This window comes from Limanda limanda, chromosome 1 (genome assembly GCF_963576545.1).
Source record: "Limanda limanda chromosome 1, fLimLim1.1, whole genome shotgun sequence".
NCBI lineage: Eukaryota > Metazoa > Chordata > Actinopteri > Pleuronectiformes > Pleuronectidae > Limanda > Limanda limanda.
Window position 1 is genome coordinate 31,055,796 of NC_083636.1, and position 15,424 is coordinate 31,071,219.

Below are 15,424 nucleotides of genomic sequence, written 5' to 3' on the forward strand. Positions count from 1 at the left end.
AAAGTGGTACAAACCCATTCTTTGTATTACAAAGTAGATTTGCTACATGGCCAGATGGTTTTTTATCTTAATAGATAACAGCAACTGAAACTTTGCATAGTTTAATTACCTCCAAATATATTCCTTCATCACAATGAAGGTTAACCTGTATAATCCTCTGGCCAGTGATCTCCACTCCGCGTGTCTATTATTAGGAGCGCTAATAATAGACCACTACCTTGTGGCTATACCTGCTGCCCCCTAGCAGACTTGTTAAATTGACACCCCTGAAATACAAACCCAAACAAAACCCACATCGCGTTAATGAGTTTCTACATCTTTCCCTCCCCGGCCTTGGTGAGTCAGCGTGACCCCAAAGGTCGCTGAGGCCTCACAGCGAAGTGAAATAATCCCAGGGAATTTGCAAAATCCTCTGTAACCTTTTGAACACACACACGACCTCCTCACTTGCTGCACCCCATTTCCCCGAGGTCCCTTTGTTGTGGTATTTAAACTCCCACAGCAGTTGAAGGAGGATAAGTGCAGAGCAGCATTTGACCCTTTGCTATTTCTTGCCTGGTGTGAATCATTTTCAATTCAAAGAGGCAGCAAAGTGCCGCTCGCTGTCTTCCACGCCTCAAACCCTCCAGGAATATGTAGTTACCTTTTTGTCTTTCTTTTGTGTCTAGCTCTATTCTTTTATATCATCAAATTGTGATGAATGTGAAGACACACTCACAACCACACACAAAGAGAGAGAGGGAGAGAGATAGAGAGAGTGTTCTGCTAAATTAAGAATAAAGATGTAGGCAGCCATCCTGTACGCCAGTTGCTAATTTTAGCCCTTCAGGCCAGTGCACTGTTTCTCCCCGTGGATGAGTTGAGCCGTGGAGGGATCTGGGCCTCGGCTCAGCCTCTTGTTCTCTCCTCTCCTCCGCGCCTGGTCACTGTCCTTTGTGCAGAGAGGTTACGGAGCAGCCACAATGGACCAGGGTGGAGAGCTGTGGAATCAAAGAGCTTCTGATGGGCTTTGATTGGTGAATATTGCAAACGCATCGGTGAGACTGGATCAGAATTGTGCCTGAATATACCAAGTCCTCACTCAGGCCCTCTGTGTTTTCGAGAGTAACTGCACAGAATGAGATGAGGATGTGAGTTTGCAATTGGGTCAGAGGTGCTCAATATTCCAAATCTTCAGGTAAACAATCCTGAGGTTGCAAAACATGGCTGAAGAGGAGAATAAGTGAACAATTAGAATGGCTGCGAGTAGAGTGCATACAGCACCATCATCAAGGCCAAACAATCCAACACATAATACTTTGTCCAAAACAATAAGATCTGTGCATTACTCAGATTAATTATTGAAAATGTTGCAACAAGTGAAATATCACTTTTATCTGCTCCTTAAACTGCAGATACAAAATGTAATTGGATCTTGCAAGACACAGGCTCAAGTTTGGTGGAAATCAGTTTGGTAGGTTTGTCGTAATCCTGTTAAACAAATCTCCTCGGCGAAGGTAGTAGAATTGGAATAAAGATTGACGACGTAATGTGCAATATAAGTACTGCAGCTCATTTAATTTCTTTCTCGATTTCTCTTTCATTACCTCCGCAAAAGAGGTTATGTTTTAACCTCTGTTGTTTGTTTGTATACAGGATTACGTTAAAAAACAACTAAATGGATTTCAACAATCCATGATAGGAGGATGTGCTATGACTCAGGGAAATATCCATTAAATGTTGGTGCACATCTGGATCAGGGGGTGAATCCAGGAACGTGTTTTGTCATTTCCTCTAAAATTGTAAGATGGGATGTTTTCCAACATTTTCGTTTATATCTCTGAGAATAATTCATGGATCCTGATAAAAAAAATCGATCATATTTAGGAGACCGAAATTTACTGTTGGGCCTTGGCAGAGGTCTGTGCTCTGCTGAGTGCCATTCTAGCTTTAGAAATGATTTCCATAAGTTGTAATTGAATATAAATTTAGGCCTGTCTGACTTCAACACCCCTAAACAACTTTGACACTGATTTAAAAATTTACAAGACAAGAAGTACACAATTTCTACCTCTATATAATTCTATTTTGACAGTGAGGCGTCCCACTCTCCAATCACTGCAACTATTATGAGCAGACTGGGCAGTTCACAAGAAATGGAAAGCCATCAACTTAAGTACAGATAATTACCTGCGACCTCATATTCAACAAATTGGCCAATGGGTCAGGTTTATTATGCAAAACCCATCAACTTTGGAAGGAGAATCAAGCTTCAGCGTGAGGATGAGCGTTGAATAACTTACCTGGAAAGAAGTAATGGGTTTCACATGCTAATGGGAGACTCATGAATTAGAGCCCCAGCCAACCGGGAATGAGTCAATTCTCTTTGCCCAGATACAGTGTAAATGAAATGGCTTCTCAACGCAGATATGGTTACTCATCCTGCTGATGACTTTCTATTCTGAAAACTTCCCGCAGTGATTAAAACAGCCGCACGAGTGCTAACACTCGCCCCAGAGCCGGCATTTAAAAAGAACACCCACTTTGTGGCTGATTATTCCAGAGGTCTGCACACTCTCTTCATCGTTTAGCATTTCATTCTCTCCACATTACCTCCTCTGTGCTGTATGTGTGTTTCCTACACTGGGTCTGTGTGTTTTGGACAGCAGCCATTTTGGATTATGAACAGTCTGACATTTGTGAATGCAAGGATGCACACATATAAACACACACACACTTTCACACACATGGCTACAAGCACAATGGCACGCGATGCCTCAACTTCCAAGTGATGTCTTACCTTTATGAACGTTTTAAGTCTTAATTATGCTGCAGAAAGATATGACTGTTTTAAGCCATGTAACTGTCACTACCCACTTACTCCCATGCATCTATAATGGCATGGGTGTTAAGCAATACATCCACTAGAGGGCGATGCTGACGTCAGAAAAGCGCAAAAAACGTCCTTCTGTCCTATTGTACGGGCAAAACATCATCATATAAGCTGCCTGTAGTTTCTTACCAACTTTCTTTCCACCATCGTTGAAATTCCTTCCTCGTATCCAATGGTCATCTTGCCTGAACTATTGGCTACCCTGCCCCCCCCCCCCCCGGTGATTTCCAGTGGTATACAGTTCGGTTTCGTCCATAAGCTTTCAGAAGAAGTGAAAAGAGGAAATGAACACAGAGCACGTACAGAACTGACTGTTCCTATATCGTTGAGGATAAATGAACTTTTAAGCATTTTTTTTTAATCTGTTATATTGTTTTGGGTTTCATTTGGTGTCTCTGAAATACCAGAGCCTGAGAGACACCATTCAAACCAGTGTGTGACTGTATGACTCCAGTTTGATGTATGATCAGACACGATGACGAGGTCTAACCGATGTCCCTCTTTCTCTCTTCTCTCTCTGGCAGATTTTCCATATGACCTATGACCTGGCTAGTGCAGTGGTAAGAATATTTAATTTGATAGGGATGATGCTGCTTCTGTGTCACTGGGATGGCTGTCTACAGTATCTGGTGCCTCTCCTCCAAGACTTCCCTCCCGACTGCTGGGTGTCCCTAAATGGCATGGTTGTAAGTATTACCCACTCTTCTCCTTTGTTTGTTATTTTTGGAAATGGCAATATAAAATGTATGTGATGATGGCACTGACTTCTTATTGACCATTCACTAAGCACCCACACAGTGAGTTACTTTTGCTTTTCCTGTCAAGCTCTTTGTTCTTGTCCCACACAGATTGAGTTAACAGTAGTAACAGTGGCAGATTCACCACTTGACATTCTATAAAAATTAAGATCATACTCGATTATAAGAAACAAAAGCAGGATTCTCATTTTCTTCCGGCAATTTTGGTTATCGTTTAGAAGATATTCAGTTGAGCTCAGGCGAGATTGGCTTTGTATTGATCTTATATAGTCATATGAAACCTTATCCTGTCACCTTTTTAAAAATAAAATTGAAAAGTCCCCCCTATTCAAACTCTTAAATGCAAAGTATTGCTCCAACTAGAGCCTCATGTGTTCTGGTAACACATGCAAAGATGAACCTTCTTTTATAAACTGCAAAGTCACTTTGTGTGGTTGGGTTTAGTGACCAGTCAATGTGTGTGTATACTTTCTATGGGGCTGTGTTCTCTAGGTAAGTACATTCAGCTTGAGGAATTAAATCAAGAGCTGAAAGTGCAATCAACCACAAAGAACAAGCTAAAACAGACTTAAGATATTGTAAAATATTTAAAGAAGGGGATCAAAATCAGCCTCTTTGCTCTGCATGCATTTGAATAGGTAATCAAATCAAGCTCTCACTCAAATCTGAGTGATTATGAGTGCACATCAGTCTGTATATAAATAGAGTAGTTCAGCTTCAGACGACAGGAAAAAGAAAACATGTAGTCTACATAAAAAAAAATGTAAGTCCAGGAACACCTGCATTGAAGCATCTGAATTTGATCTGCAGCAAGGCTGTTCACAGAGCACCACAGGATAACACGCGTCTCAGATGATACACCTGTCAGCCCGACTGCAATGATTATGGAGAATCTGTAGACGAGATAACAGCACCAGCCACTCGCTACCCGCTCTTCACTTGTTACAGCTTCTCCTGCCACAGCTCCTGGTGAACAACGATTTGAACACAGCTAATGATCATGTTCGCGACAGGAACCGAACTAAACTGTGAGTCTAAAGCGTGACGACTTGATATGGAGCCGGAGTTCAGCCTGGAGTGGAGTTTAAAAGTACAATGACTGAAGATGTAGTGTTTCTCCGGTTGCTGTAAGTGCGAAAGAAGAAAAGGCTCAGGTTATAATGAGCATTTTTAAAAATAGTGTTTCAAATATCTGTAGATAAAAATACCATAGACAAAAAGCAGGATCCAGTGAGTTCCATGACATGTTGAGGTGTGGACACAGGCGCGGTGTTTTGTTTTCATATGCTTTCTAATTTGGAGCGCGGGGCTATAAATAAGAGTTGCAGGCACATTTCATCAGGGACATTGTTGCAGGTACATTAATGTTCCGCCAAACTACAAAGAAAAAACACTGAAGCCTAATGAGGCAGCGAACAGGACAACAGTAGAGCTGCTTAATTTCTACCTGTGCAAAAAGCAGCGTAAACAACAGAACATGATGATTCCCACAACGCCGTCTCACACGTACAGCTGTGAACAGAGTATAGAGCTGAATAAAAGCGATCAATAAGTCTGCACGAAAAAATATTGAACTTGCATACATGTTTATGTAAATAGCAAATATAGCGGCCTGACTTTCTAAGGATCAAAAGCAGATTACCAAAACACCTCCGGTGCTGAGTGGATTGTGAGGGAAATATTGAATAAGTTATTTCAATAAAGTGTTTCCCATTAATCATCTGGGACTTTGGTGGCCCATTGTTGCATGATGAACCAAAAATATTTATCTCTCAACAACATAAGAGATCTCTTGCTTGGTGTATTGTACAGCGCTGTTCATTGGGTGCTAGCTCGTGCGATCGCCCATAAAGTTGCTACTGTCCACGCAGACACTCGTACTTGCAGGTGCCATGTAATGCAGTTCTTTCTCTCACAGGATAACTTGTCTGTCACTCTTCAGTCTGTGAACCTCTCACTCACAATCTGTTGCACATGACGGCCATTCAATGAATAAACAATGGAGGGGAAAAAAGTGAATCAGAATTCCTGCATTCGCTCATTTATTCAGAGCCGCTCCAAAGGATAGTAGATTATGATCTGACCCATATCGTTCCACCAAGTTTTGTGTAAGTCTTTCTAGTAATTATTGTATAATCCTGCTTAATAACAGATGGAGCTCTCTTTCCTAACTTAGTCTTATTTGAAATGTTCTATTATATTTTATTCTTTTACTTTACTTTACTTTGATTTATTAATACCTTGTCTGTTACTGTTTCCTCATATATTTCAATATTTCCTTTTTAGAGCTTCTAACACAGTACCTTTCCCCTTAGTGGGACTAATACAGGATTATCTTATCTCAATATCAAACAAAGTGAAAACTCAACCTCCATGGCGAAGGTAATAACGATTATATATGGTTTAACTATTTATTTGACAGTACTAATTGGTTAAAGGTTAAATGTTTAATTATTAACAACCATAATGAATGTTTCATTATCTTTAGTTCATCAATATTAGTCCATTTGATGTCTTGTTTTCCTAAAGAACAAGTGATGCTTTATTGAACTGTCAGATATATTTAAGTTATCTTTGAGCGTATTTGTGCCAATTTAAAATGGATGAAAGATTTATCTTTTTTTTCCCGACAATAGTAGATAAAAGTCAAAAAATATATCATATTAAGTTGTCGATAGTTGTAAATCCTTGCCAGCAGAAAGCAAAAATAACGTTATCTGGATGCAGAGCGGGCAGCTGCCTCCGTCTCCGTTGGCCTCACGCTGGGTCCGGGTCTGCAGCTGCCTGTACTCGTCTCTTCACTGAGAGAACAGGACGACTTGACATGGTGGAATGATTTAAGTAGCATGAAAGCAAGAAGCGCTCCCACTGCAGAAGTGCACTGCAGACTGACTGAAGAAAAATAGCTATATGACGTTCAAGGGGCAGCAGAAAGTACACAAACTGCATTTCTTTTTTTCCTTTTTTTTACATTAAAAACGTTCACAGCGAGTGTCAAATCTTGACCCCCCACCCCCCCACCCCTACACAGAATACTGCTTATTCTGACTGTTTCGTCTCTCTGTTCTTTCTGAGCTGGGGTCAAACTGACTGCGGCTGCTGCTCCCACAGAAATGTGAGGGTGTATGGTGTGTGCAGGCCTCCTGGCCGATGCTGATTGTAAATGCTTGCCCGGGGAACTACTCTTCTGCCTTTTCGATCCCCCCCCCCCCACTCTCTCTATCTCACATCCCTGCGCTGCACGTGCACGCTGACTGCTCAGAGGCATCAGATTGAAGGTGCAAATGTCAGCTTCCCTAAACATCACCGCTCTGCTTCCCACTCTTATCTTTTATTTGACTTGCCCGAGTGAGACCAACACCGACGAGCATGTGTTATTCATCCGAACAGACGTTGTCAATCTCTGCTGGCAATGAAATGAATTTGCGGCGATAGAATTTCCCACGTTAACGATCACAGTTGTATAAAAGCCAATCTGAAGGCAACCCGAATGTTGTCTTACTCCCCTCTAATCGACATTTCTCTGGATCCATATTAACAGCGTCTATTGCTTCCATAAATTCTTCTTCTTTTATCCAAAACAATGGCAATTGTGTAAAGCAGGAAAATCAAACGAGGAAATCAGAGCAGGAAATGCAAACATAGGAAGTCGAACGGATACGACATTCGCAAAAACCTGGGATACATCAAATCTGAAAGCAATTTACAGAAATGTCCTGATCACTTTCTGCATTGATTTCTCCCTCATTTCTGTTAAAACCGTCACTGGACCTAGGTCCTGCAGAGTCTTCCCTTTCAAAAAGATCCACGATAAAAAAAAATTAAAGTGCTGACGAAAATATTAATTAGCTGAAGGCCCACATGAGACATATCGGCGTTAAAAGCTATGTACATGTAATTAGTGCTGTATGTCAGCTGATGAGTGGCCAACATAGTGTTACTGACTGGGATGTGGTGGGATGTGCAGTTTGTGGTAACACTTCCCCAGTTGACCCTGCGTGCTGAAGTCTGTGCTTACCGGGGTCTGGTAAATTCAAAGTGAAAAGCCTGAGCCACATGTGGGAACGCTCCTCTCACACCATCACAATGCATTAGCCTTCATAAGCAAAAAACAGAAATCTTGATAAGATATCGCCCCCTTTCTATTTACCGCGACTTAAATACATAATGTCATCATCTGACAGGAGAGCGACTGGCGGCTGAAGGTTACGTCTTTCAGCTGCGTTCGCTTGGTGACGACTCAAAATTCAGAATGCGTCATGTCTTTTTTTTCCCTCTTCTCGGTGTCGTTGGCTCTGTACTTTCTGTCTCCAGCTGTGAGAAGAGGAGTGGGGCCCATCGAGGCCTGCAGATACTGCTGAGTGGTGCAGTACAGGGTGTAGGGCCGTTATCTGCTTGACTAATGGCCTGAGAGTAGCTTCTTACTCTTTAGAGGCTGCATTTACCTAATCACCACACAAGATAATGCTCGCTGTCGCTGTGTCAGCTCGGGTGAGAGGGCGCTGGGTTGTTTGCTTTTGTCTGCAGGTACAGTAGAAAGATATAGCGTGTTTTCAGAGTGCACATGTGCTTATACTGTTTCTGTCCACGCCCAATGATAAGATCAGATAAGATAGAGGCATGTGAGGAGGATTAATATTCAGAAGAGCGTCAGAGAACAGACGGGCAGATAGTATAGAAAAGAAAAGCCTTTCCTAACCAGGCACAACTGCCCTTCAGCATCAGTCACCCTTTCCAGTCTCTTTTATCTGCGGACCACCCACTACTTACCCGGGCCTTTCTTCCCAAATCCCTGAATGAGTCACATCCAACAGCCTGGCTCAGAAATCAGTTATGAAATAATCAAACTTCTTTATTCGCTCTCTCTTCTCTCCCCTTCAAAAAGGAGACAATCTAGTTTCCTGTTTGTAAAATTCAAGGCAGCCATTGGGATTGTTGTGAAAAGCACCTCTTCTCGGCTCTTGAAGGGGTGCGGATTACACACGAGGGGTTGACGCTGTGTTTCTTTGTTGAGTGGGTTATTTACCCCTCAGCCTCAGAGTCCTCACATACGATAGAAGGGTTTAATAAGAGTTGTCGGGTTTCGGTTTATTTAGAAACGCAGGTGTTTTTCCTTCAGGCTCATTGAGATGGAACACGGCATTGAAAGACACCAAGGAGGTTATGTTTTCGTCTGCGTTTGTTTGTCTGGGGATTTTTGCAGCTTTCGCATCGATTTCTCAGAAAACACTTCACGAATCTTGATGAAAAATAAAACCAGGCATGTTAAGAAGACTCATAGTTTGGCAATTTGGGGCACATCCAAATAGAAATGTGGATCTAGTGAATTGAAATGTGGTTTTGTAAGGGGACTGTTCGCCCTCAGTGGATTTCCAAACATGTACCTTGCTGAGTTTAACCTTTTCTGATTGAAGATATGCTAAGCAGTGAACGTGGCTGGTGCAGATTTGTTTGCCAATATTGATTGAGAAATGGAGAAGTCATTTGTCTTTTCAGAATGTCATTCTTTATTCATTCATAACCCTTCAGAGGCAGTTGAAACGAAGGGACTTACAGGGTTGAAAAGATAAGAAATGTATTAAGTGTAAGTATCGGAAAATCACAGAAGAACATGTTTGAAAAGACTTTGCATGCCAGAAACTGACAGACAAGATGAGCTGAAACACATCGTTGATTAAACATTTGACAGAAAATGAATAAGCAATTGTTTTGATGCATTATTTTAGTCATGTTTCAAGCAACAATGCGACTCAGATGTGAGAATTTGAACAAACACAAATGGCATTTAGTTTAGCACTGTTGGTCGGACAAAACAAGGAATTTCAAGATGTTCTTTTTCTGATATTTTGTTAATTAAATCAAAACAATAAATTGCATAACTATAGTGGTTATTCCAGCCCTATACCAACATACCATAATGCAATCCTTGAGCAGTCTGTTCCCAAGAAGGATCCTTTAACACTTCATGGCCAACTTAGTGTTTGCTACGCATGCATGGCTGCTAACCCCTTCACTTCAACGCTCATGTGTTCAAAGACTGCTGTGCCTTCTGTGCCCTTCAAGGGAGAACAGCTTGTATGTAATGTTTGATTATGTAATTGAAAAATGAATATTGTGCGCCGCGTTCGTTTTCCCTGCACAGGACAGCTTGTCGGGCTTTAGAGAGTTTTATGAATGAGAAATTCAAACCATCAATCAAGACGTTTTCAAATGGAAATTAAAAAAAAAAAAAAAGGGTAGAAATCTAAAATGCATTATGTAACACTCTCTAAAGTTTAATTTCCATAAGAATGCGAAAGCAGATGTAGTTTCCGATGTTATGCTGCTGCAGGGAAACTAGGACAACTAATGAATCACTGAGCATTCGTGGGAGTACAGATGTGAACTCGCTGGGATTTTCGTATTTTGAAGTACGAGCACGGCTGTTGTCGGGGGTCAAACTGTCCTTTGCAGCCACGCATTACTTCCTGTTAGCCTCAGAGTTATTCGTCAGTGTCAACAACAACCGACGCCTCTGGGTCACACTCGGCACTGGGACGCCTGTGAATCATCGATTGCCTCCGTGGTCACATCACCAGTTACATCTTGTGTGAGAAGACTGTCGGAGGCACGATGTTGTGATTATGCACAAGCACACAGTCAGGCGGCTCGCTCTAATTGCAGAAACTTATAAGCTGTTGATTTTTGACAATGATGTGGGACGGAATTAGTTTGATTGCGTGTAATAGTGACGTCTGTGAGTTCCAGAAATAAAACAAAGTAAGAAAGATTAATATGAAGAATGTGAGGCCACTTGTTCTGCTGCATCTGTGCTTATTTATTTTTTCATCATATTTACAACAACTCTGGAGGAACCAAAAACATCTGATGTGTCAGTCACATTCATTAAAACAAGGAAAATGTGTGAGAGGAAAATGTATTTTCAGCAATGACTCATGCTTCCCAAAGGACAGAAGGCTATACAGTAATTCTTTGAATCAGATATTTCTGGCGATTCTTAAACATTGAACATAGTGAAAATGCAAGTGCATGTTTGCCTGCTACGAACCTAATGAACTGCACCAGACCTGCATGTGAGTCACTTCCTGTGGTGGCAGAGGGTATAAAAGACATTCAAAGAATAAAACTCAGAAACTATAAAAATCATAAACAGAAAATATGATTCAACTATGTTAACAATGGTTTCTCTTTCTCACAGTCTGATAAAAGTCTCACAACTGACAAATTAATCACAACCCAACACTGATGCATCCCTTTGCTGAATGGAGAGAATAATAAATTAGGGCTCAAACTTTTATTCAGGGACTCAAAGGAAATTTGATCCAGTAAGTATTTTTGCAATTGATCGCCAAACATTCACAAGTTCTGATTTTCCATTGTGAGTATTTGCAAATTCACTCTGTTATTTTGTGATATCAAACTGATATAAGAATTTCTTTAATATGAATCATTTTCATTATCTAAACCTTTAAAAGCTAGGGCTGGTAAAAATGTTAAGTAAGAGCAGGTTATAGAAAACAGATAACTCTCATAACCTTTTATTGGACTTCTTGTGAAACCTGCGCTAAAACAATATGGACACACTCTGCCGTCATTACATTCCTGCGAGGGCCAAAGACATCAGGTTTATTTATATTTTAAACTATCTGTTCTTGAGGAGGATTTCAACAAAAGAGATAAAAGGTGTTTCAGAAATTTCCAATCCTTCCTTTCAATGGAGAAATACATTGCAGAGTAATTCCTAAGGTCTGTATGACTAAGCTGAATTCTGACAGAGAGATGCAGACACGACCCCTGTTATATCCATTTGTCTGAGCTCCGAACACGTACAAGGACACACAGTGAAAAAAGTGCAGTGAGTCACTCCAGCCTACCTGATATTATGTAGTGAATTCTCTCTTCCACCCACACTAATATGTCAAGACAAAGCGTCTGCAGTTTTGCTCAATAAGAGGTCGCCCACTGTCTCAACCCACACAGGCTAAATGTACAAATGTGGAAGGACACCCTAAGGTTCATGACCTCCCAAATGGCATTTGTTCCAGGGACACGCTCTGGTGCGCTTCTCCTCCTTCAGTGGATGTGTTGTGTACCACAGCAAAATAATAGATATTCACATGCAGTAACTCCAAATATCTGCATTCCAGTTCATACTATGGAGAACAAACAAATCCATGGCACTTGGGGAAAAATGGCATTGTGTTGGCTTAACTTTTTGGAGAAAAATCTAAACTATCAAAGCAAACAAACTGGGCTGAAAGTCTGCAGGTATAAATTTATCCGATTTTCTAATCTGTCACTTGAAGAAGCAACTAATTAGATTGGACGATGGAATCGTTTTTCAGTCATCCATTGGCTGTAAATTTACTCATTTACTAAATCCTAGTTGACGAATTTTGTGGAGGAGAGCAGAACCCAGAGGGGCATGACAAATGGAGACAGTGGTGCATCGTGGAGAAGGTGAAACTATGTCAGACCAAGAAGAGCTATATATTCAATAGGTCTCCTTTTTCTTTTATTAGCTGTTCTGTTTTGAGTGAAGAAGGTTTTTGGAATGGAACGCTTCCTGAGCACGTCTGGTTCACGGGGAGTGAAGGTATTAGAGGAGTCAGCAATTTGGCTATACGGCTACAAAGCCTGTACCGGAGAGCCGTTGCATTTGTCTCCAGATCGGGACTTACTGGGTCTTTGCACGTCCCCGGAGAAAAAGCACACTTTCACATTTGACGTGTACTGTATTAATGAGGAGGCAAAATCCTGCTCCGACTCCTAGACATGATTTCTCCTCAGGCTGAGGCCAACAATAAAAGTAAATCTGGAAATATTTGAAATTGTTGTTGAAAAGGCAGTACATTTCATAAGGAGTGATTACTTAATGCACAGTAAAAAGGCAAAAAGTTGTTTTATAAAGAGTGAATGCCTTGCCTAAAGGCTGGGATGTGCTCAAAACAGACTCATACAATGAGACACAGCTGAAGGCAGAAGGGTTTATAGCCTCTCAAAAAGCAGAGAGACGAGCCTGGCGTCACAGCGAGGGGCGAGATGCAATAATCATTCAAATGGGGACAACAAAGCACATGATTGGACAATCTCCACTCTGAGGCATTCATGTTGTGATGCAGACATTTGCACAAAAGAAAACTGTCTGTAGTCATGTATACAAAGAGAGCTTGAGGGTAGGCATGTACAATTTGAATATTTTTTCCAACCAATATCCAATGCTCATTAACCGATTATTTAAATTTAACTGTTTAAATTAAAATCAACAACAATCAACCTTATTAACAGGCCAGCTCAGCTCAGTCGACAGTGTTTTCTACATGGTTATTACTCTGATGTAGCAACATGGCCGGATGTTGTGGGGTTAGGCTTCTTCTTCTTTTAAACTGATTAACCAAAAGTATTAGTCATCAAAATGCTGCTAGTCAGTTAATGGTTAATGATGAACATCCCTAAAGGGTGCTTGCTTGTCAGATAGTTGATTTCAGAAATTGAGGGAGGCGGTTTCAGACACTGATGAACGATTCGACCGCCACTTTGCTCGAAGCAGATCCTCTCACTACTTAATGTAGGATTAACCCCTAAGGACTCCACATCTCTGTATCTGGTCAAAGAAATAACACAACTCGACAACTGTGTGGTCCCCTTCAGGCAATCTATGCCGGGAAGTTGTCTGTAATTTCATATTCACATCCATAACTCCCACTTCCCCAGGATTAGAGTCCATGTTGTCAAACTTCAGAGCGTGCCACTGTTGTGGTTCTGTTTAAAGGACTTAGTTTGATTAATGAGGAGTCAACAATAAGATCAACCCAGCTGGACACAGCCAGATAACAAGGGCGTCATGAACCCAGCTCCAGATATTATTATGTAGTTAAAGGCGCATATGACGCCACGACTTTGCGAGGAGAACGCACGCCGCAAACGATAAAAGGAATGACTTTCACTGGGTGCTAATCACTTCCCTCCTTTTGTGACAAAGAGCTGATGAAGCGAGTCGCTGGTGACTGACTCACTTCCGCAGGGTAGACGCTCATACAGCCAAGCTGGTATGTTACATGACTGTCAGCTCTGAATGAATCCTGACGACCGAAGTCTGCGTGTCTGTTCCTGCCTCTAATGCACACAGAATTACAACACTTATGAAAAATAGACCTGAGAGAGCGGACACAATCAAGCCACTTGCTTCCATGGGCCACACGCTGTTAAGTAGGCCCTGGGCTTTTTGGGAAACGATGCCTCAGACTTCTGTAAATAATGCAAGTTTGGCTGCTCGTTACGCACTTGAAACAAACATGAACTTGTTCCCACCCTGTGGCGAACGGGAAAACAAACGAGGCCTGGTATATCCGGGCAGAGGGAGAAAAAATAATGTGACAAGCAGAAGGGCCGAGGGCTGAGTGAAGGAGGAGGCAGAATAAGAGGAAGGTAGAAAGTTCATTCACTGAGTGAGGGCATTAGGCTTGAGGCATGGAGAGTGTGCTGGCAGAATGTTTGGTAGAGGTTCAGTGATCCATCAAAGGGAAGCCTGTCTTTCCACTCTGCCTGCCGGAGAACCTTCCCTCTCTGCTTCGCCTCGCAGTAACTCCCCCCACTCCCTCTTTTTCTCCCCCTCTCTCTCTCTCTCTCCATCTCCATCTTTTACAGAACGTGTCCTGGGGTAAGCAGTACTCTTACGCCCTCTTCAAAGCAATGAGCCACATGCTGTGCATCGGGTATGGTGCCCGGGCGCCCGTTAGCATGTCTGACCTGTGGATCACCATGCTGAGTATGATAGTAGGCGCCACGTGCTACGCCATGTTTGTGGGTCATGCTACCGCTCTAATTCAATCACTGGACTCCTCGCGCAGGCAATACCAGGAGAAGGTAAGATCCGTGCAGTGACACACATTCCAACGTTTAATACCTGAGCTAGAAAAAGGCGGAGCTTAGGTTTAAATGAGATGCATGATAATGGATATTGATAAGAAAGAAGAAATCTTTCAAAATGGAAACTCCATATTGTTTGTTTTGTTGTTTCCAGGTAAGTTATTACCACTGGGATGGTCTTATGTCATTCGGAGGGTTTTGTTCTTTTCAACTACATCAAATCCTGCTCATTGGAGCTGGACTTAAATAAATTAGGTCTTCTCTCAGTGGCCCTGTGGACCAATAGGTCATGCTCTCACGGATCACGATATCCGGGGCGCTGACCGGGAAAGAGGATTTTCTCCCCCCAAGCAGATCACACAGGGCCAATGGGGTGAGGAGGTCTGTGACATGACGAGCCACCTCACAGCCCATGTTCTGCCAGTGAACACATTTCATTCTTCCATTTCATTTCAGTCCCTATTGCATCTTTTTTTTTTTTTTTTTTGCATAGAGAATGATTATCCAGCATTTCAGCCTAGCCACCATCTGTGATCCCGCTGAGGGGCATGGGCAATTCCCCAGAACACACGGCCATGACTGATGCTCCGTGTGCTCGCACGCGAGAACCCGAGTTTAACCCCCCCAAACTTTCCCTGTGCTTGTGCTGCAGAATTCAAAGTACATAAGCATTGTAGTGCGGGGGATTATAGCCCTCGCATGGTATATCTTGATCCGCTTAAAAGGAAGAGCGGATCTTTGACTTATGCAATACCAAAGATGATGTAGGTTTGGTGGATGGATCCATCCTTGTAAACAGTCTTTACTATGAGTGATGTGTCAAAGGAACCAGTGCTTATGATCATTTAAGGCCACAGAGTCAAGTAAAAGGGCAATCAACAGAAATCAGAAGGAATAATAAGTTGTGGTTGTGGAGTCATGTTAA

General features: G+C 42.0%; 1 protein-coding gene across 1 annotated transcript in view; it reads left to right on the plus strand.

Annotated features, from left to right (window-relative positions):
• The window catches only part of LOC133008282 (potassium/sodium hyperpolarization-activated cyclic nucleotide-gated channel 1), a 67,618-nt gene that overhangs the window by 26,477 nt on the left and 25,717 nt on the right, over nucleotides 1-15,424 (plus strand). Inside the window, exons 3-4 of the mRNA XM_061075791.1 lie at nucleotides 3,397-3,558; nucleotides 14,278-14,496. Coding sequence (XP_060931774.1) covers nucleotides 3,397-3,558; nucleotides 14,278-14,496 — 381 coding nt within the window. The remainder of the gene's footprint in view (nucleotides 1-3,396; nucleotides 3,559-14,277; nucleotides 14,497-15,424) is intronic.